The sequence below is a fragment of the Neolamprologus multifasciatus genome, chromosome 7, assembly GCF_963576455.1.
Source record: "Neolamprologus multifasciatus chromosome 7, fNeoMul1.2, whole genome shotgun sequence".
In the NCBI taxonomy this organism is placed as follows: domain Eukaryota; kingdom Metazoa; phylum Chordata; class Actinopteri; order Cichliformes; family Cichlidae; genus Neolamprologus; species Neolamprologus multifasciatus.
In genome coordinates this window covers 47,240,658-47,264,931 of record NC_140445.1, presented here as the reverse complement: position 1 = coordinate 47,264,931, position 24,274 = coordinate 47,240,658, and the positions used below count along the sequence as shown (strand labels likewise).

The 24,274-nt window shown below is 37.4% G+C and overlaps 1 protein-coding gene across 3 annotated transcripts in view; it reads right to left on the bottom strand.

Moving 5' to 3' along the window:
* Positions 1-1,197: 1,197 nt before the first annotated feature.
* The window catches only part of lingo1a (leucine rich repeat and Ig domain containing 1a), a 137,270-nt gene continuing 114,193 nt past the window's right edge, over positions 1,198-24,274 (bottom strand). For all 3 annotated transcript variants that reach the window (XM_085164656.1, XM_085164657.1, XM_085164655.1), the window contains one exon: positions 1,198-8,212. In XM_085164656.1, coding sequence (XP_085020782.1) covers positions 6,353-8,200 — 1,848 coding nt within the window. In that variant the 5' untranslated portion in view covers positions 8,201-8,212 and the 3' untranslated portion in view covers positions 1,198-6,352. The remainder of the gene's footprint in view (positions 8,213-24,274) is intronic.

The following is a 24,274-nucleotide window of genomic DNA, read 5'->3' as shown; positions in this document are numbered from 1 at the left end:
TAAGCTTCAAATTCAAGTCAAAATATAAAGGCTCACCCCTTTGATTTGATATGTTTATGTTAGCCTACAGGTCAGTATCATTTTATGCCTAAAACTATAATGCATGCCTGGGGTAACAAAAATGGACTCTGAGCTGAACTATAGGGATGAAAACATAATATATTTTGGAGATAAAGGTAAACATATTTTGAATTAAACACCATAATGTCCCACCAGTATTCTTGTAATCTGTCTCTTGAAAGCTTTAAGACCAGTAGATGTATTGCCAGTTCAATATGATTATACAATACCTACCAAATATCTCATATTTATTTTATTTCACTCCTCCTACAAATCTTTCTTGTGGTCCTTATGTTCAAAATGTTGAACCTTTAACATGAATGAAATAACATATAGCAGGCCCTCTGAAAAACTACAGACAGGCAAAAACACAATATCAGAAAACAGATGGAGAAAATAATGAAAGATGAAACCCGCACTCACCTGCAGATATCTTGAAACAATGCTGACAAATGGGAGTAGCAGCCTGGCTGTGCTGTTTCATCAGATCACATCGTCTATCTCACAACAGCACCTGCCTCAGCTACCCCATCAAATCTCTGCAACCTGCTGTCCTTGAGGCAAGTAGGCAGAAGCCAAATTATTTGCAGAATAGCTACCCACTTCAAGGTGAAACAGCAGCTGAGATCTCAATTATTTCACAGCGGCATATTCAGGACTTGTGCAGGGGAATTGGAAATAGAACACAATTATAGGATGGATTGGTCCCTTACCGTCTTACCTATTTACCTGCATAATAATTGCCCAAATCACTGTGGTAATGCATTTGCCTATAAACAATCAGCTGCCCCATAAAGTGAGGACAAATGATAGGTTCAGTAGAGAAATTTCCTTTCATTGGGTTTATTTTAGCAGGTTGCCAAAGACATGGTTTTAATGGCAGACAGATGCAGTCTTTTTGCTGTCACATTTCTTTGAACTGGGAACTCATGACTCTTTCATGGGGTTGTTAAATAAATAAGAAGGCTAGATTGAGTCGCCTACAGAGATGTGGGCTGTGGCATATGGTCCAGGCCAAAATGGGCCTCAACAGATTGCACTTTTTGGATAGCATCTTTGTCCATGTTTCATAGCCACAAGCTGGCCACAACAGTAAAACAATAGCAAAGCAGCCTTTTAAAGATAACGCAGTGGAAAGTGTGTGTGTATGTATGTGTGTTTGGGGGGTGGGGTGGGGGGAGCCAGTGTTTTTAACATAGCAGGGCTCAGGGTGGTGTTTACTATGACTATGCAGAACTCTACTAAACATCAAAGCAACAGCTAAGTCTCCTCATGGGAGCCACACCACACATAAACCCCTGAACTCAGAAGGATCAAAGACTCACCCACTATTCAACTAAAGGCATATTAAACAAATATGAAAATTCTTAATATTTTGTTAGAAGTATAAATAGACAGGCCTCCACTTGGAGCACACTTTTTAGGATGATAAATTATAATTACTGAGGATATTCAGAGAAAATGTTATGGGACTTAAGCTGCCTCTTTGTTTTTTGCTAGATTCTTTGCTTTCTGTGGTACTCTCTTTCTAATTGTATCTACCACTCTGTATTTGCATTTATAAAAGCTTTCATGTCTAGTTTCAAAACAATTCTGAAAATTATAAGGAAAGAAAGTCACCATATATTACATATACTGGAATCCATATATTGCTGAAAAAGGACATTTCTGCTTTGACAGAATTCCATTAAAATGAGACAAGAGACTCTTACCTTGTTCCCTTAGAGGAGCCAGGAAATGGTTGGCCTTGGTTCTTTTCAAATACCTATGTATAGGCTTCATGTTCACATTAAAAGTACAAACCTTTATCTGGCAAAAAAAAACTATTGCTGGCAATGCCTATTAAGTAATCATTATTATGTTTACAGTTAGCTAGATTAATGCGATGGTGTTGTGTTTAGCATGTTGCTTTGTTTTTTTTTTTGCTTGTTTTCTATTCTTTCTCTCTCAACAGGGGATACAGGAGATTTTTTTTCCCTTTCTCACTGTCCCTCTCCCCTTCTGTTTTTCTTTTCCTTCCTCTGTCTTTCTACCTTTCCTATCCCTCACTCATGTCTGGCCCGTCTGTAACAACTGAAAATAAAATAAAATAAATAATAAAAACAAAGGTCGATCAAATGGACCAATACGGCAATGCCATGATGATCCATTTGGCAAAATAAATCTATTGGGTATCCTTGTTGGTCTTCAGACAACAATTCTGACGGCTAAAGAACCAAATGGGACAGGCAAAAACTTTTTTTTTTCTAAATTAAAATGTTGGCCTTTGCTTCTGAGCTTTTTAAAATCTATTTGATTAGAAGTGCGGACCTATATTATTTGCCAATAATATAGTTGTTTATGCAGTGACATTTTTTTCATAGTGTTTTACTTCTTTGCTAAAAGAATGGTCCTATAAAGTTCCTCCATTTCTCGGGACAGTTAGCTAATAGGGAACACTTTGATGATGACTACAGAAGAAGTAATATATTTCAGTTCTTCAATTCATTCATATGTTTGAATATGGTGCTATTTGTCAATGCTGTTAACCAACGGATAACCAACGAAGATCTATTTACTGTTTTGCTAGCCTTGCCTCAAGTTATGGTAGTGTTTTATTTTAAGCTTTGTTATTTCACATACTATACTTTCACTCAATGTAAAAAAAACCTGTATATTTTAAGCATATGTTTAAATGACTAGAGGGTTCAAGAGACTTATTACTACAATATAACATTTGTAACATTGTTGGGTACATCGTCCTTAAAATTATTCAGTTTATTCATTATTAATTTAATTTGATTTAAATACATTTTAAGATGTAGCCTTTTTCCATTTTAAATCAAATTAAAAGTACAGTGGTTGTCCCATGTCTACTTTGTTAATTATTGAATTGGAATATTTTATGAAATATAACATATTGGATTTAGAATTGATTTTAATCAGGACTGTGTATGGTTTGACTGAGAGTGACTGAAATAGATTCAGAAATAGGTATAATATAGAAACACATATAATAAGAGATGTTTTGGTCCTTTGATATGGATATGAGAGACAGCGACCTGCCATGAGTTTAGATTCCACATCAACATAAAAACCTCAAATGACTTGCTTTTTATTTTAGGCATCTGAAGCTTCTACTTTCTGATAGAAGTGCAGCCAACAGCAAATTCCCACTTTTGTTTGCTTACATGCTGTGTTTCCCAGATGTTGTTAAGAGCGTGGATTTGGATGAGTGCAAGGAAGACCCAGAGGTGTGTCTATATTTTCATGCTCAGTTGAGGAAAGACAACTTGTCGCATGGTGTCAGAATCCATCAGCCTGTTCCTGACCTAGAATTTTAAGCACAGATCTAATATCTAAAGAATGAAAACAATGGATGTCTCCATTACTCCCTGGAGCTCTTGGGCCTCAAGAATAGCTTCTTTCCTCTTCTATGCTGCCTGTCTGTTTTTGAGTCAGAAGATAAATGAGCATGCTTTGATACAGCTTGAGGAAAAAAAGAATGTCAAAAGTCCCCACGGAGTCCTAAAAGGCAGCAAAGATATGGAATAAAAGGGAATGGGACAGAGATTCAAACTCACTGAAGGGCAGAAGTATTTTATGAAACCAGGCGGTCCTAGTCGTATCCTTGGTGATTTCCCATAATCTTCAAAGGGCAACCTAATTTGCTATTGTTTTTCTAAGACATATCGCAGAATAATAGTGTTACTCAAAGTGAAACAGCCAGTATTTGGTTATATTTCGAAGTTCCCTAGCTGATGACTTTGTCTCTTTTAAAATTACAATTGTGCAGAGTAAATTAAAAATATTTCCAATATGCATCACAGTGCCAGTAAACCTTTACTAATGGTGGTTAATAAATGTTTAGAAGCTAGGCAAATGAACAATTGAACTACAATTTTCCCTGTAAACAAGTAATTAGCACTGAAATATATGATATTAAATTTACTTTCAGTCTGAATCATCATGTAATGAGCTATTCAATTGAAAAAATCAAACATTAAGTTCCTCATTTGGCCACTGATACACATACACTTGGTAAACAGAAGTTTAGAAAATTATGCTAAATTAAAAAAGAAAAAAATTAATTAGAATCTGGTAGCTTGTAAATGAAACAATTAATGGAAATTGTGGCAATTTTACAAAAGTGATGAGGAACTTCAGCACCTGAAAAGTCATCAGTACATATAGGTGAGCTGAATCTACCGATACATATTTTTCTATAAGAAAAAACAATTGAAACTTTAAAACCAAGATAAAAGCATCACTTTTTTTTTTTTTTACAAAAGTCCATAGATTGTTTAATACAACATACCATATTTTCAACAATTCAACATCAACAAAATTTTGTTAATTAAAAAAAAAAAATCTGCATATTACCTTTATTGCACAGAACAATTTGAATGTATTTTCCATAGATTTCTTTTTTAGTATATATATTTTTTTGTAAAAAGTTGGCTTGGACTACATGGTCAGTATAGTCCATGGTCAAAATCAAAAAAAGGAATAACATATACCAAAATCAGAACTTCCCAAACCACTTAGGAAGAAAAAGAAAAAAAAGGCTAGGTACAATTGCCACACTTTGAACAAAGAGAGCATTCATAATCAGCAAGAGGGAGAACCATGAGCCATATCCAGCGGGGTTTTTTTTCTCCTTTATGCAAAACGGATTACACCAAAGCTGCTTCAGATTGCTCCATGGGTGAAACCATCTGTGTCACTTCAACCATCTGCATATTCAGTTCTTACTTCCAGCCATTACTGTGATGTAATATGCAATGTCATCCATCATAGATAACTTGGCCTTTATCCTCACATGTTTTCAAAGCCCGGCTGTACAACAGTGTGTACTTGAAAAGGTAACTTTTGATTTTATTTGCAGAACCAAGTGGGAGCATAATATGCCGCAGTTTTTCCCCCTGACAAATAAATGCACATTTCTAGGAAAAAACGAACATGTAAATGATTCTGGAAGGTAATTTTTCCATGGCTTTGCTGGGGGAGGCAGTATTGTCATGAATAAAGCATTAATTTCATTAAATTAAAAAAAAAAATCAAGAAAGAAATGACAGAAATGTTCTTAATGCTTGAGGAGCACATCATATCCAAAGTGTGAGCACCGCAAGTTTTATTCCATCTAATCATGTTGAGCACAAACTAATACTATTACATAAGTTTTTTTTGAAATGCTATTTAAAAGCTTAGGAGTAAGTACTTAAGTGCCAGAGTCAACCATTCTTTTGGATGGCAAAACTGCTGTGGATAGGTACATCTATTGTGAGAACAGAGCATGGTTTCAAACACTTTTCTCATTTCCTTTTGGTATCAGGTCCTTAATCTATCTGTGAGCACTGTCTGGGTAACATCTGAAAATGGACTGAGTGACACTGGTGCTAAGTACTCACTTCAAACCATTATGTAAAAATGTTTAATACTCACATTTAACATAATTTTATGCATTTTTTTGCATTAATTATTTATGTGAATATTGTCGGTGTAAAAATGCAATTTTTCTTATGTACCTTTTGGCTGTTTTTTAGCTGATTTTTTAGATCGGTAAAAATATGGATCGATTGCCAAAAATTTGCACCAAATTACTGCTGTAATCATCATTGCGTTAACAGGGTTGTAATCTGATTTTACAGACTGTTAATTGTTTTTTCTTGGTTATGAATTGGGTGCTGTGAAATTCAGATAACATTTTACAGATGTTAGTAACAGTTTTGCCTTTTGAAGAATTTGCTGTGTTTTTTTCATAATATGACGCAATAAATTTCCTGAATCACAGAAAAACCATGGAAAACAAAAAAAGGAGGCACAGGAGTATTCACAATGATATACAGTGATGAAGATGTACTTGAATTGGTCAGTGTTTAAGGTGCTCAACAACCCATACAAATCTCATTCATAAGAGAACACCTAACTTCAGAATAAAGCAAACACGAAATAAAAAAATACGCACAAAAAACAGAGACGGCCAAAATATGATCAGCCCCTCGCATTCTAGCTTTTAAAATGTTTTATTTTTTATTTTTGTGATATAGTTATCTCATTAGAAATCCACAGGAAATTAGAACTGCCTATGACAAATCTGATTTTCAATTAATGCCCCCACAGGCCTTGTGGAAACCACAGATGCCAAGTAACACTGGGTGTGGTTTCATTCCTTGTCCATCAGTCAGGAGAAAGAACATTTTACTCTATGTTAACAGACCAGGATCCACAGGTTTGTAAGAGAGGAAAGGAAATGTCTTCTTTACCATTTGTCTTATTTTAAAGTTCAAAATTAATAAATTCCACAGCTCTGTTAGATCATTTTCATGTTAAATTTGCGAGGAGCATCCACTGTGGTGCTGCTCATGCCAGCGTCTGATTTCCGTGGCACATACTCAATCTCAATGTTGTGTTTAGTGTTGCCTTTACCTCTGCTCCAGAGGAACAGCAGTACCAGGCAAAAGAGGACGACACCAAGAAACGAGATGAATCCCATTGTAGTTGCAATAATCAATGTCTTTATGTCGAATGGGAAAGGGGCATTGGCTCTTGTATCATTAGCTCCAGTTTCTGTTGGCTGGTTGGATATGAAAGCAAATGTTTTGTTGGGTTGGTGTGGCCAGTCAGGCGAATAGCTATGAATATGAAGGTGTGCAAGAGAGGTGTCATTTCCACCTGCGTTGCTAGCTATACACACATATGTACCGTTATCTTGAATCTGGGCATAGCGCACTTCAAGAGTACCATCTGGCAACACAGACAGCCTTCCAATCATCTTGGTGGTGATAAACTTTTTCTGTGGAGATCGCCACATTATCACTGGAGCGGGATCCCCATCTGCTTGGCAAGCAAAATGAACAATGGCTCCCTCGTCAACAAATTTTTGCTGAGGTTTGCGATCCCTAATCCTAGACTTGCGACACGTGAAGTAGTTTGGCTGCAGAACATCTGGGAAGTCTTTGAACTCTTTGCCTTGGACGAACTCAGGGGAGGCACAGGTGGGCTGCTGCCTGTTGAAGTTCAGTCTCCAGCGCCGGCGGAAAACCCACAATAGTCGACAGTCACAGGCCAAGGGATTATCATACAATGCCAGGGTTTCCAGGTTGCCAACTGAATGGAAAGCAGACTCCTCTAAAGTACTAAGCGAGTTCCCAGACACATTTAGTATTTTCAGATAGTTTAGACCTCGGAAAGAGTAGGGTTCAATCATTGCCAGTCTGCCTCCAACAAGGTGAAATTCCTGCAGACGCAGCAGATCATGGAGCTTATTTCCTTCAATGGTATGGATAGGGTTGTATGAAAGATTGAGAAAGCGCAAATAAACCAAGTGCTGCAAGGCTACATAAGGAATTGTGGTCAGGTTGGCATTTGCAATCGTCAGGTAGGTGAGATTTAATCCATACAAGCAATTTGGGGTCATCGTATCCAAATATGGCCAATTTGCTATTTCCAATATTTTTAACCGATAGAGCCGTTTAAAAGAATAATCCCGTATGACATTGATATTGAGGTGACGCAGCCTGAGAGTGATTAAACTGTGGAGGTGGGTAAAAGCCTCTGTTGGCACAGAAGACAAGTTGCACTTCTCAAGACTCAGGTGCTCAAGACTACTTAGGCCATGAAAAGCTCGATGGGAGATGAAAACCAGATCATTATCACCCACTTCTAAAGAGCGGAGGTTATACAAATCCTGGAACATGTAGTCCAACAGGATGACAATCTTGTTCTCACTTATGTCCAGCTGTGTAAGATTGCTCAGACCTGTGAACACACCGAGCTGGATGAGCTTTAGCTTGTTGCTACGTAGCCCCAATATTCGCAAGCCATAAAGGTTGTTGAATGCTCCAGGTTCAATAGTGGAGATTGTGTTTTCACTCAGTTCCAGGTGTTCAAGGTTGGGAAAGTTGGCAAACTCATCTGGGTTAATGGTTCTGATACGGTTCTTGCTGAGGTCCAGCAGTCTTGTTTCTGCAGGAATGCCTTCAGGAACTGTCATGAGTTTCTTGCGGTGGCACATCACCGATCGCTCTTGAACATTGCACTCACACCGGGATGGACAGCCTGTTGTGGATCCAGACAGGACGGTGCTCAGCATCAGAATCAGAATAGGCTGCCAGAAAGCCACCAGGTAGCTGTGCCCAGTCGCTTCCCTGCCCACCATCTTATCGGTTACCTAGAGAGACACAGATACATAGCAAAATGTTTATGATGATCTGTTCAGTTAATAGACAAATACAGTGCAAATTGTGAAAAACTGAAACATATGAGCTAAAACAATAGTTTGAACAGTCTTGAGCAATGAGTTGATTTGTCATCATGCAGTTTAATGATGAAATTCTACTATTTTACATTATATGTGGGAGATGTTCAGAACAGGAGTCTGAATTAATAGCTCTCAGAACTTGTATTTAAAACACTTCTCTTTGGTTATTATGTGCATTTTCTGGCAGTTGGCAAGTTCAACAACTGCATGTGCTAAAAGGACAACATTCTGATGCGACACAAATGCTAACAGAACAGAGAAGAGTAGAGAGAGTGTGTCCTGCTGCAATATTCATGAATAGACTAAAGATGAATAGAGGTTACAAGGAATAAGGTATGTGCATGCAATTTTAAATTCTGCATCTTTAACTTGCCAGTGCAGAGTTTCAAAAGGTATTTTAAATCTCCTGTAAATACACAGTCGTCCATGAGACCTTGCTATACGAATAAAAATACTGATCCAAGGAAGAAAATCAAAGGCAAAATCATTCTAGTAATCTACATACATCTTTCACTACTGTATAACCTCTTGGTGTACGCTGTGGAATCCTGAACATATCTACACTAAACCTTACAAATAATCAATCAGTCAATGCTGTCTCCATGACATAAAGCAAAGGGACGTGTCTAGTGGAATTAACAACATATTTCTGTAATCCAAGTCATGCTGTGTTGTAACAACTTTTTCTGAGCACATCCGTGGTTTAGTGTGGTATTTTGAAGTATTTTTCTTCCTATTACTTAAAATGTAAATTTGCTGTGTGAGCTAAAACAGTAGAGGGTGGAGCAACAGTAACAAAATGATACAATCACAAGATAAAAATGGTGGCAACTATGACGTATGTGCTATGGATGACAGTTGATCACAAAATATATACCATCAGTGAATTAGAAATGGAGAGATACATATGTACAAGACAGGAAACAAAACCTGTTTAATTTGATTCCACTGGTTAGCGTGAGTCTATCCTTTCTAACAGCAATGAAATGATCCATTTGTGTCATAGCAGAACACCCATTTACAAACAAACAAAAAAGAGCATGTGATCAGCATTAATACTACAACAATTTTGAACTATATTACAACACAAGGAGTTGGATGAAAATAAGAGGTAAAAAATGTAAAGAAAAAACAGGCTGAAAAAAAATTATTTCACATATAATTTGCACTCCTCTTTAGACATGTCCCTGGGAAATGCCTGTCAATGTGTGATGACTGCTGTCACAATACAGTGAATATTCCCAGTGGTATGCAGTTTTATCTCTTCTTCTAAATTAGTCTTTAGGATGCCCTGCACCTCATCTGGTATAGCATGCGACTCAGATGCCAAGGCTAAGTTATCACTACATTAACCCATCCTGGTCTCTGTATTGTCATTCCCCGTCTGTCTCTGTCTCCCAATCTTTTTGTCTCTCTGTGAGGCACACAAAAGCCACTAAAAAAGAAAAAAGTCAATTTCTGAGTGGTTATGTGATTGTTCTTCCAGATGCCCAGGAGGTCTGTGAAGATGGATAATGCACCTTTATATTTCAGCAGATTCAGTGGACCACAATACATTTGACAGATTGATAGTGTAGAAAGAAAAAATCAGTGATATCCAGCTTGACAGTTAATTATGGGGTAACCTGTTACTACTATTGTGGCCACCAGCCACTGATAATTTTTCCCCCAGTGAGCCCATAGTCAACTGGAGAGTAAAATCATGAAAAATGGGTTAGATTTACTTTGCTCAATTTCATTTTATTCGCTCTGAGGTCAAAGTTCAGATTGGGGATTTGATGATACCATCTGTAATCAAGTGATGCCAGAAACAGTTGAGAATTCGTCTGAATTCAGAGACCTGCACCAGAACCTGCTGTGCTTCATGCTGCCTCTGGATATACTTAATATTTCTTGTTCCTTAATGTACACTGATTAAGTAAGTGGCCTGTGAGTGTTTTGACATAGTGTGTCATAGGACATCGCAAGAAGTCTATGAAAAATGAAAAAAATGGCCTCATGACAGGCTCAGACTCTATCTGTTGGCCTACAATGTGGGGATATATCACATATTAGCTATCACTCAATGAGATGCTATTATGTCCAGCCCTAATGCCACTGACACGTTAACACAATCATAGAAATATTCAAAGTATAATCCCCTGTTGGTAAAGCTCCTTGACTACAACTTCAGCAGGTTGTGGATTGCAGTTAGGCTTCCTAACAAGTCCCTGCACTCTTCTATACATCCCAACAGTGCACATGATTGGGCAATATTAATAAGAAATTTGAATATTTAAGTAAAGTTTTTGATGAAATTGCATTTTTATGACTTAGACGCATCTAAGTCATTTACAGCACAATTTACAATTTATAGCACATGGCTTCAGCAGCAAATATGCAATGAAACATGAAAAGATATGGACACATTAAGATGAAGAATGCTATCCATGGGTAAACATTTGCAGCTCTGTTTTGTTAATGATCTGGTGTTATCATCCCCTCACAGGCATGTATTCTGAATGTGTTCTTCATTCGAATCAGCACTCCAGTGAGCTCCCAGAGAATTACATTAATTGAGGTGAAGTGAGAGGGGGTGTGCTGCTCAAAAGAATGAATATGTAAGAGAAATAAGACAGTGGGGCTCAATAAATGAGGACTCACTGGTCCAAGACCAGTAATAACTAGATCAATGAATAGAGAGATTAATGCCTTTATGCCAGGATCCGCTGGGATGCTGAAGATGTTGCTTCATACGCAAAGTGGATGGTGCCCTGTTACAATGGAGTAGGTGTAGGCAGTTGAGTGTAGCATTAAAACATGGTTATCTTACCTAATGTCCAAGTCGCTATCATTAAGTAAAGTTTAATATGACATTTTATGGTTTTGATATAGAGCCCGATTTTAAAATAATTTTCAAAATCCAAGGTAGAAGAGCAGGTAGATGAAAGAAAGATGGTCTTCAGATTCTCGACACACTGAAGCTAACAGTACAGCACTACAATCATAACACAGTAACCGAAACATTCAGCCAGTTCATGTAAAAAAAAGGTTCAAGTTAACCTTTAACATCTGCACCGTAGCAAGCTAGAAATTATTTTCTTTTCCATATCTTATCATTCCTTTTTTAACAATTAGCACATTCGAGAATATGCATGTATCAGTGTCGTTAAGTCCTAATCATCACAGAGTAATCCGAGGCATATTTTAGTTTACCTGTCACAAGATATCACTTCTGAGCCTTGTTAAATACCATTGTTAAATACCTTTAAGCTTCCTGGAAATCCGTAAGATGATGCTGACCTTATCTGTAGCACAAAGTGTTAAAAGCCTTTAAAGCTCATTCCTCTGCAAACCGCTTAGTCAGCTGCCCGTCTAATCCTTAATGGCCAGACCAAGGACTGGAATCTTACTGCACCAACTATTTACTCTTCTTTAACATGCCCTCACACCCTTGTCCCCAGTGTTTACAATTTCATATGATGCCTATTAGTGGTATCAAGCATAAGTAATTCCAGTCATATTTTTTTTGTACAATTTGCCAATTAATATTTTTGTGTAAGTTGACAAAAGTGTTTTATTCTCTTTCTGCTATCACTTTAATCACTTCTAAGATGCTTATTGGCTTTTTAACTGCAAGTAGCATTGCAGGTATTAAAGCATAAATTAAAAGTGACACCATGACTAACTGCATCTTAACCACAAGTTTTTTTGACCTTTAGCAAGTGGTAGTAAGATCTGTCTCACTCTGTCCTGGATGAATTTGAACAAAATTGTTAACCTTGTGTCATTGAGAAACTACGCTGCCTCCTGGCACTGTTGGCTGGGTTTGAACCTGTGATATGGCAGGGCTTAAATGTAAGCTGACGCCCGACAGATGGACAGTAAAGCCCTAATCCAGGTGAAGAAGCTGGTTGGGGCATCGAGGTGCAGAATTCCAACAGTGGCCAGCTGTTGTTCTGACAAAACTCTGCCGTAAAACCTGTAGACATGTCTCTCCTGAACTTCACCTCTCAAAGGGGTCATTATTGCTTCTGTGCAGTGTTCTGTTCATTGATGTCTCATTCTGTAGTACAGCAACAAATAGGAAACTGGGAAAGAATTACCAGTGTGGTGTACATTCTGCATATGTAGGGAATGACAGGAATTTCTGATGTTGAGTCTGCCTTTACTGATAAAAAAAAGATGCAAACAAAACTACTTTCTAATTAAAAGAAAAAGACATTTCACAGTGCCACTTACACAAAGCCTGTCAGGAGACCAAACTTACACCAAAGGAAAAAAACCCACCGGGGATGGGGTTATACATTAAAAGTTGATTACTTGAACCAGTCATTTTGAAAGGGATTGTTTTGTTGTTCCAGCTCGTAAAAGATGTTTTTTTTTTTCTTTTCTTCTTTTAATAAGAGAATCAATGGGGCAATTAGAAAGATATTAACTCAGTTTTATAATAAATAGTGAATTCTTATTGTTTTGACATACTTTTAAAAATCATTTTATAAAACCCTTACTTTTAGCTCTACTTTAGAGATGTTGCCCTATAGTCTTAGTAAAAGATTTTGATGATAGTAGACAGTTGCCAATGTAAAGAAAATACAATTATAGTTGGATAGATAATATTATTTGGGTTTGGTTCAACTGATTAGCTTATTGTTAAACTGGGATATCTATTTCAAATTCAACAGCATGCTTTCAGGAACTGTAAGCTCTAAAATAAAAACAGTGTAGCCAATGAAATCATGTTTCATTAAACATTAGTTTATCGAGGCCCATAGCTGGGGCTATTGTGTATTTTCTTTTTTCTTTGTTGGGTGTTTGGTGTGCAATTTAGGGATCATGATGTTCTATCATTATTAAACTATTCAGCTTGCCAGCTCTCTGCAGAGAATCGTGATTTTTTTTTTGTTCTTTCTTTTTAAGGAGATAAAGTGTATTTTGGAAAGACTCAAATAAGACTCACTAATGAGAGCTCACATGTTTTTCACAGCATTCAAAACAATTAATAAAAGGAAACGAGCCAAACTTAAGCCTAGAGGAATAACACAAAAAGGTCTAAAAAAAAATCATTTTCTAATTAAAAGCATATTTATAATGATGTCAATTATCTGAATTTGGCAAATTATTTCATCATATATTTTGTTAAGACTGACAAACAAAAAACCGTGGCGCTGGGGGTTGGGAAGCGCATCTGTAACCGGAAGGTTGCCGGCTCGATCCCCGGGCTCTCTGTCCTGGTCGTTGTGTCCGTGGGCAAGACACTTTACCCTACCGCCCACTGGTGTTGGCCAGAGGGGCCGATGGCGCGATATGGCAGCCTCGCTTCTGTCAGTCTGCCCCAGGGCAGCTGTGGCTACAACTGTAGCTGCCTCCACCAGTGTGTGAATGTGAGAGTGAATGAATAGTGGAATTGTAAAGTGCTTTGGGTGCCTTGAAAAGCGCTGTATAAATCCATTATTATTATTTATTTTATTTGACCTCTAAACACTGAGCGTAGAATGAAACACAATAAATAACAACTTGGGTTGTGTGTTTGTGTCTGTGTTTAACTTTTCAAATGGTTAGCCAATTAGACAAATGTGCAGCAAAGATGTGGCAACAAAACCACTTAACATTGCCTTTATCACTTTGTTAGCTAATGTTGTGGACCCCCTTTTGAGTCTTGATTTCTTTTGCTGACAGAGACTCTAGGGCTCAGGGTCGCACACATCTACACGTGGGCTTTTCTCCCAGCAACACAGGAGAAGCCAACACCCCAAGCTCCAGAGGCCAAACTGAAAACAATGCAGACATTGCAATAAAAGTAGAAGAAGCACTAACTGCTGAAGGTCACAAGGCTTTAGGTTTCATACAGAATACTGATTTCAGATGAGTGTCTTAGTGTTGGAGCTGAACCTGGCCTGTTCTACTTTGTGTAGTTTGGAAGACTGAGAGCAAGTCTGCACTAACAAGGCCCCGTGAGGTACTTGAGAAAGTCTGTTTGAAGCAATGGGCCAGAACCATTTTTTTTTCACAGTCAGCAGAACTTGATATATCGCTGTATACAATTTTTGGATAAACACTATTTGTTTCAATTGGGGTAAAGAGTTTACAAACTCAAATCTGATGCTCATAAATTAGTCAATCAATTGTTTTATCGATTATGGATACATAATTAATACACGAGTAACCATGTGGTTCATTACATCATATTAAAATAAACTAAAAAAAAGAACATAAAAGGAAAAAAAAAGAAAATGGATGAGTTATTGTTGTTATTATTGAACTTTTAGCTCATATGTGAGGGCAAATAATAACCACTGAATGTAGCATGCTATTAGCAGACAAACTGAATTTGTATTAAAGTTTTTCTTGATCAACTTTTGCATTGGTTCAGTAAACAAAATAGTGCTCGAGGCAATTAAGTTTCACAGATAATATCCCAAAAGGCTTTCTGTTTGATTTGCTGAATAAAAAAGGTGCTGTGAGTTTTTGCAAAATAGGGTAAGCATGCACTGAGTAATATGAGCTCAAACTGACAAATTGAGATAACCTGTAGTTTAGGTGCACTTTGTCTTTTATGGACTAATTTGCTCTTCTTATCCAGAAACAAAGAAACTGTTCCCTTGGCTACTGATGAGCAAAAAACACTGAAATCTCACCAATATTCTTGTAATGAATTTGCAGGATGGTGTGCAAAAAACAAATGAGCTTAGGCGAATAAACAGCTCTCCCAATGCTCATCAGACGCCATGAAAACATTTGCTTATGTAATCATCCATCCATCCAATTTTCATTGAAAGGAAACTTCAAATCCTGAATATTCTTTCTTTAGAGTTTGTCATTTGTTTGTTGTTATTATGCACAAAGTTTTATTTTGAATATTAATATTTTGTTACAGTGCTTTCATCCAAAGGTTTGAGATGTAAAAGGTAAAGTTTTCAAAAATAAAGCTGTAAAAAGTATATATAATTTTTTATATATATCACATAGATATACACCAGTTGATCGATAACGGCAAGCTGAAGGACATTTAGAATTGGAAACAAACAAAATCCCTGTCAGCTCAATCACATATCCTGCCAGAACATCCAAACCTATTTGAATAATCCACATTTTTGCTCTGAATTAATCATCCTTGAGTGATGGGTTAATATTATGCAGCTGAATCAAGCCCTTACCTCTTCTATGGCGCATAAGCATTTGCCAAGACATAGTGTATGATTTAATTTGAGAATGACAGTACTTATGCAAATCAAAACTGTCCTCAAGTAGTGCTATGGGGGAAGAATCGTTATTTAGAAGGTGAAGATGTTAAAATTGTAAAATTCAACATAAGGACCCTACTGAATAGCTTCCGAAATTTATTCAAGGTTAGAGGGAAGGTAAATGAACGATTTGCGAGGGGGATGAACATATTGCTCTTCTCACTAAATTTGTGAGTGAATAATTTTTTCCCTCAGATGAAGTGAGCAGATTTGGCAGTTACCCTCAGAGTGTGTTGCGGGTGGGGGTAATCTGTTTGTTGGTGAGCTCCTTTGCAGGCTTATGGAACAACTAGTATATCAACTTCCCCAAATATGTAGCCTTATTAGCCTGGAATAGACTGAAAACTGCACTGGTTCTTCAATTAAAGAAGTCAACATGGAAACATGCCTTCATCTCGTAATGAATAATTAAGGCCATATTTTATCAGCTGCTAGGGAGTATGACGGGCACAGTGTGGAGAGGCTCTCGGCTATATTGACTTTAATTGTGACTGGCATCTGAAGGCTTTCTTCCCAGTGTGGCAAAGAAAATGTCCCTTTTGCTTAGCTGTGCCTGCAGCTCACAATAACGGCTTTTAAAGGGAAACGAGCTGTAATTAGTGGATAGAGAGTTGACCCTCATGCATAAAATCCCCAACTAATGCACCGAGATCAGACTTTAGAGGGTACTGTTGTTGCACAATGTAGTAGGGAATGGCCTATATTAGTGAAGCTCCAACCACACAGGAGTTGTTTACAAAACCCATTATTGTGTGTCAGGACTTTTGTTTTTACAACTTGCAGTCACCAGGAATTATATGTCAAGTTGAGATGAACTTAGCAGTATTAAAAAAGATTATGACATTGCCAACACAATTTGCACAGTGTGCTTAATCAGACTTACTGTGTAATAGAGGGTTTGGGTAGGAAGGAAGACGACATAAATCTTTGTAACTGCTTGACGTAAGTTGAGATGACAGAAGATTTTAATCAATAAAGCATACATTAGTGTTTGCTGATGGATTACAATTGCTTAACATAAATACTCAAATATGTTCAAAGTACTTTATCCATGTCTAATTTCCAAAACTGCCTTAATTTTCTGTTCTCACAGTCTCAGTGTAGCTCCAACTATTTCCAGTAGGAATTAGAGTGGGGGCAAATCAGCACCTTACTTTGAGTTAGTTCCCAATGCCTAAGATTTATTTTTATGTATTGGCAAGGTGGAGCTTACTGATTATCTCTTTGGTTCTCCAATATCTTTATCGTGTCATTGTTAAATGTCCAAAATAATATATAATCTTATCAACTTTCATCTATAATGAAATGTAGGAAAAGTATATCGAAAGTCTTTGTATTTTCTATCTCAAATACTACAGGGGTATCTCATCTCTAAATTACAAAATACCATCATAAAGATGACCTTTAAAATCCATATTTTAATAAAACCTTTCCATAAGTGCTAGTACAGTGGTAGAAGCCAAAATCAGAAGCTTTTTCCAGAAAATCTAATCTTTTAAAGCGGTTGCAATATCTCCCTCTGGAAATTTCCAAGTGTCTACGAGAATATATCATTGAAATGGTGTTGAAAAACCGACATAATCCTATACTTGTGTCTTCAACTTGGGAGCAGCACCTGCACAAAGACACAAAATTGAGAAGTGCATGATACAACTAGATGAAACAACACGCTGTTGGCCATGGCAGTGGTGGATATAATGGGGCTTTAAAGTCTCATGTTTTTTTTCTATAATTTGTATTTATTGTAACTGAAAATGAATTATTTTTGAATTCCTGCTACTATAGCAACCGCTATTCAATAACGAGTAACTCCAGCAATAAACAGACAAAAGCAATAATCACAGAATCTGTCACCCACGGCTTCCATCTAGTTCCAGTATTTACATTTCACATCCGCCATCATATTTGTGATATGATTCAAGGAAAATAGGTAATAAGCTGTTTCCCCATCCTCAACCCCGGCTCAGGTTTTGTTTTTTTTGTTTTTTTTTCATTTTTGAAATGGCTTAGTTCTTTTAGATCTTCATTTCTGTATAGCATCATGAAGAAGAGGATTTCATTGACTTGAGACGTAGTGTGTTCATTTGCAAAGTCCTAAAGTACAAGATTGTAGATACAATTTGACCTTCAATGAAAACACTAAAAATTAAAACAAACAAAAAGAAACAGATTTTTATTACTTTTACACAATTCTTGATTAATGGTTGTTAAATGCACCAACTGCCTGTGCAAAATAACTTCATTTTCCTCATTTGGGATTTATTTCCTATAATGGCAAGGGCTCAGACAAAACACTGACTCACAAGCGCTTTATCAAAAAACAGAAGTACGGTATAAGAACTGTGACAGTCAGTTATTTCAATGCTGTCATGCAGACTGTGTTTATGCGCCATGACAAAAAGGGTATTTTTTCACCTTTTCCACAGCAGTATGGGAAAAGTCAAATGGTAGATTTAACCTCCCAAAATAGTGACAGATCTGCACAGTGCAGTTTCCCTATTAACAGTTTCTTTATATGGGAAGAGTATTCTGGCATTTGTTTTAATGAGTGTTGATGCAGACTTTCATCTGGTCATTTTCAGCACTAAACTTTAATGAGCAGGATCTCAAAGCAACAACGTATTTGATATTCATTAAGTACTGTTTTTGCACTGGAAACCAGTGACTCTGGATCAGTGCTTTGACTAAAACAATCCATTTGATTCTCTATGCAGACAAAGCAAACTATAGATGGCTGTAAATTAATTGTCAAAAGGCTACCAACAACGCAGCTTTCTCCTGATAAATACGCCTGACATCTTATACATTGCCCTGAAAACACCTTTATTCTTACAATTTTACCATAAAATACACCATAAAATCTTAAGCTCCATTTTATTATTCCTTTGTTACATTGCTATTAATCTGATCCCTTCGCCACAGATGGGACGGATGTTAACATATACTTGTTAAGGTAGAGCTTTCTATCCTGATAACCCATACTCTGTGGAGCAAACGCAAAAAAAAGGAAAAACATCAACAGTGAGAAAGACACACAATGGGGAGTTTATTTGCTATTTCTAGCACCATGAAAAAGAACCTATGCCATACCAGTGGGAGAACCTTGTTCACATAAGATAAATGATTTAGCCTACTGTAATTAGTGACCATGAATGGATGGCTATCAATTGAACAGCTAAAATGGTATTAGATCATTTATCTGTTTTTATACGTGCAAAATGATTCACCAGTCATTCAGTCTTCAGTCTTTTACCAGCAAACGCACACAATGAACTAGCCTCTCCCTAAACTAACAAAACAAAAACCACACAGTTTCATTTATCTCTAATTTAAAATCTATGCAACACTTCATTCTATTATCCTCTTGTTTTGAGATGATGGCTCAATGCACATTCATTTTAAAGAACGCAGAGGTGGATGGGCTTGTTTGTATCAGTTGACATGAAACTACACAGAGTCACGTGAACTTTAAAGCTAATAGTAGCAATTTACTGCATTATTGGGGAAAAGAAACTCTATTTAGATGGCCACAACTACAATGTTGGTCCTTTTTCTCTCTAGCCACAATCCACGAAGAATTGAACAGGTCTGGTCATCCCCGCAGTGCCTTCAGAGCAGAGATAGGGGAGCTTAATCCATGTCCTCTGAGAGATTGCCCAGAAAGATGAAGCCTTAATTAGCCAGATAAAACCTCACATAATGACGCTATTGATATAGACTGAGAAATGAGGTCTAAGCTGAAACTCCCTCCCCCAAATAAAACAAAGACTATTGCGCATAAGATGGTTGAGATGGGCTGGGAAGACACTTCGTAAAGTGACTGCGGTGGATGGAAAAAGGGGGCAGATCGCTCTCACTCTCAACTCCAGCAGGGGAGCATTGTCTCATCTCTCTGAACAATCCACCTGCTCCAAATTCTCTCATAAGAAGCTTAGAGAAAAAGGCTGACCTTCATATAAACAAAGATTATGTGGTGGAAAACAACAACAGTTTTGGAGTACTTAAGCAATATCACTCTGGGGAGGTTCAAGCAATTAAAGGCAAAATTACTCATCTGAGCTGTCCTTGTATCCTCCCATTCCATATCTTTGCTTTTGTGTAGTAAGACGAGGTCATAGAGATAGTGAAAAGAAAGAGAACCACATCTCTATAGTTCTGATAATCCTAGGGGTACTAAAGGGAACAAAATCTTACTTTCAGAAAGACAATCTAGGTATTTCACATGCTATACATGGATCAATGACAAGGTGACCCAGTACAGTAATAGCAGATGGCTTTAAGGTTGGCAAAGACACTGCAAACCTCTTCAATGCTTGTTCTTCGAAGAAGTTACAGACATTAGCACCAGATTCCTTTCGTTTTCTTATTCTTGAATAATAAGTCCTACAACTGACTTAAATTTGTAGAATTTCATGTACACTATACGTAGATTAATATATCTTAACACTAGGAAAAGAAAGCCTCATTATATTTGAGTGCAACTGATATCAAAGCACATCCAGCCTCAATCTGCAGAGTTAGGAGGTGAGATCCCTTCTGCCACTCATGCCTTAATTAATGAGAATGGCTGTCTGTTTCCTTTGTTTCCCTGCAAAGAGCAGTGCCTATGTTGAAGCACGCTGACAGGCAGACGCTTGTGGACACACGTTTTAGAATTTCATCTTTGTACTCTTGTCATGTTATTCTTGTCGTGATGTAACTTGTATGCCATTTACAGAGGACATGTAAATCAGCATTGCTGAAATGAAGCTAACTGTGCTGTAAAATCCTGTTTTTTGTTTTTTTTTATTCACTTTACATGTTCAATCTGGATTGAGAAACACATTTTTATTTACAGAACCAGCTGAAGGGATCAGATAAGATGAGCCATTACTTAACAAATAAGCATTTTCCCACTGTGGAAAAAAAAGTCCACAGCAGATTTTAATGACAAGTTAATTCGCTATTTGAAACAGAAAGGGTCTCATAACCAGTTAACTGTACTGGACATTTCTCATATACATAATTTTACTTTCACTGTATTTCCACTTATTATTAGTGTTAAAATGTGTTTGACAAAAACAAACTGTAGCAAGTTGTTACAATGCTGTTTTACAGGCAAAATAAATAATCAGTCATTCAAAAAATTGATTCATCTATAACCAAATTAACTTTTAGTCATCTGATTAACTTGACAGAACCTCTGATGATGACTTTTTTGTCTATCACGGCTAAAGGGAACACTAGCTGCTTTCATTTTTAGAGCCTGTTATAATTTTTTTTTTTTTAACCTTCTGCCCACTTTTCAAGGTCTTTAAACCTACGTAACTTCATTACCGTTTGTGTTAGAGACAAAATTCAAGTGGTTTTTGAAAGCTGAAAAGATGAGTGTCCTACATGATAATTTGGTGATAAAGGGTTTTAATGTTCTAATCTCAAAAGTAAGAATTATGTGAGATGAGAGTGATCCCGTCTCTTTCTCGAATGTATTTGAATTATATTCATTTTCTCATCAAAATCATTTCTGCCCACCTTTTGCCCCTTTTTCCTAAGTCAGTTATGAGATGTGCGGGTTAAATTGTCTGGACCATCCTCTCACACCACATCAGTGCTCCTCAGACCTGAGGTTCCCAAACTACTTTGCACTTCTGTGGCAGCGCAACACACGCCGGCATCCAACAAGGTCAAATGCCATTTCATTTTCTCGTCTTTGATCGCTGCACGGCTCTTTCATCAGTCTCACCCTCCCCATCCACCCGCATGCTACCGTCACCATTTTGCCAGTTAAACTGACCTTTCTTCTCTCCTTCAGTTTTGAAGAATGGCAGAAACTGGAATTAAAATACATGCTCCAGATGTAAAATATTATCAAAACCATAAAGCTTGTGAGACCGTCTTTATTTAAATAAAATAAAATAAAAATAAAAAATAAAACAAGTCCACCTTGAAAATCCTGGATTTCTCTTGTATCATTTTTAGACTTCCGGCATGTTTAGGCTTAAAGGACTAAATGGAAACAGCTGCTGAACTGTCTGTCACATCAGAATACGGTGTTAAAATGCCAAACTGCAACATTTGTATGTGTTTTTCCTGCTAAAGACAGACTTTCAGTATCCTACATGTCAACTGACTTTGGGGCCTGATTGAAAAAGGTTTAAACGTGAATGCAAAGTCTCAGAATTTCTACGAGATGCGAGACAGCGCCGTGCAGGAGTCTAACTGTAGGTGGGATTATTACTGCCTCTTCGTGTCTAGCAAAACAACATCTCTTCATGCCACTCAGTCTGGTCGATAACCTGAAATCTGACCTCTTGTTTCCTCCCTGCACTTTCCCTCTCCTCCTTCAACAATATTAGCAGTTCGTTGTTACATTGTTCGGTTATTCTCTCTCTCTCTTGCTCTCTGTTAACAGCCAGAGGGTAAAAGAAAGTCGTAGTGAGGAAGGGAAACGGAGAGACAAACAAGACTGAGAGAGCTTTTAGGGAAGTTAAACTGAAAGAGTAAGATGGAGGTAGAGCACCAAAGAGATGAACGAGGGGAGCTTTTAGGGAACTAAAAACTGCTCCCCCTTATACCTCAAAGCAAGGCCCCTATTTTCTTGAATCACATGATGAATGGGAACAAACTGTCAATGGATAAAAAGCAGCTACACTGATCTCACGAAAGGAAGGGATAATGGACTTGAAGCACATTAAAATACTGAATTATCTTGAGCCACTTTAATCCATGTGTCATGGAGGATAGCCTCTCTATACTTTGGCACTAAGGTGTCATTTTCTTAATGAATCCTAATGGGATTAGTGGCTTTTAATGGCGATTTTAACTTGTCAAGGCCCATCAAATACAAAGAAAAACAATGCAAAATCAGAAACACCTTATTCAGAGCTCACTATCTTAATGTAAAGTAGCTTTGAAAAATATGGCAACATTTTCCAACCAGCCAGTTCAACAACCAGTTAACCAGAACTAACCTATTAGATTGTATTGTATCTACTCTATTTTCATGTCAAAATGCACAATACCGACAGTTTAAAGGCTTCAATTATCAGATAAAGGGAAAACATTTACTACACAATATTGGTGGTAAAAAGCTAACAGCACATGGCTCTTTCTTAGCACAAGCTCTGGCATAGCTTATGAACTCATACACATGTATTTAGAGGCTAACAGCAGTTAGCCTCTAAATACAATACCAGGGTCTGCACGGCACTACATCTGTCAGTCAAACCTGGTGAATCAGTGTTTGTGTACAACTCTCAACACTTCACAACAAAAAGGAAGGAGGCACCACCACCACATGTTGCTATACTGCAATTATGCTTTGAGTTAAATCCACAGTTTTGCAGTTAAAAACTACACACAAAAAATCCTTAGAAACATCCTTAAAAAACCAACAATGAACTCTGCCAATCACATTTGCCCAACCATAATGTAAAAGAAGATCTGTATTGTTGTTTAAATGAACTCAGCACTAGCCAAAATATTCTTTTTTCGAAGACGTGACTTTTACGCTACGGCATCAATTTGAAATCACAGGAAACATGTAGCAGGTTGGGTGCAAATGACAACTCCGTTTCTAAGTACTTCCTCAGTCAGCCTACTAGACAGAGGGAAGAGAGTCGAGAGTACTAGCACTGCACCTAAACACCGGACTCTGTGAACTCTGAATCTCAATGGGCTATTTTAACAGCCATTACATCAGGGAGGTGGGGCACAAACACAAATCTTGTTCCCACTTATGAAAAATATCATATGCTCCATTCAAGTGAGGCTGTGAAAGTGGAGCTGCTGTTGTATCACAATTGTGTTTCAAATTGCCACCAAATAGCACTATTTGAATTGCTGCTTTGAATATAAAGATTCAATATATTGTAATTTTGCCTCACAATAGTAATCGTCAGCGCTGCTACACCATTTATTTAAACTCCAGCCATGAATGCATGTGACATTATCAAATGGGTCAATAATATCCATTGTCTACATCTGGAAAAGAAGGGAAGACGACTTAAATGACGGATAGGGATTTTACATGTCAAAAACATCACATTTTCGATGATCCCGGTTCAGTGTGTTTTGTGGCCTGCTGATACACCTAAAATGTAACCATTATTCTCCATAAAAGTATATATAGTGCACTACATACACTAGATCACCTGTTTGCAATATGACTATAAGCTGTAAATAAGTGAAACTATGGAGTACGTTTTCAATGGCTGAGTCTACCTTGACTTACTTCTGATCGATGTTTTCACCCCAAAGTCCCATCTAAAGCTGTCAGTCTTAGGCCATCAGCTCACTCAGTCAACATAATTTAGAGCCCACTAACAGTTTTGGAGAGTGGCATTTACACGCAGTCGTCCAAGAGGTGAGTGGCTTCCTGGCAACAGAGTTTCATTACTCTTTCATCATTCATGACTGCACTCCACAGGGTTGGTAAAAATCCTTAGCAAATACAAACCCTTGACCAATAGCTTCATCTGGCGTCAATAAAGGCTAAATTGTTATTGAAATCCAAATTTTTAATAAAAGTTGATGGTAGGCATGCAATCAATTTTGACTGCTTGTTGCCATTCAAAATCCCACCTCTTTCTGAAGACCTTGATCTCGCACACACAAGCACAAAATGGTTCTCTGAAAGCCCCTTCGGAGAATTTCCCTAAAGCCATTTTTCACACCGCTGTGAAGTAGATCAGAATTAGCTGCACTTGTCTGATTTATTTTTCAAACGCGAATTCTTTAAATGTTAATGAACCCCACAGGGTAATGTAAA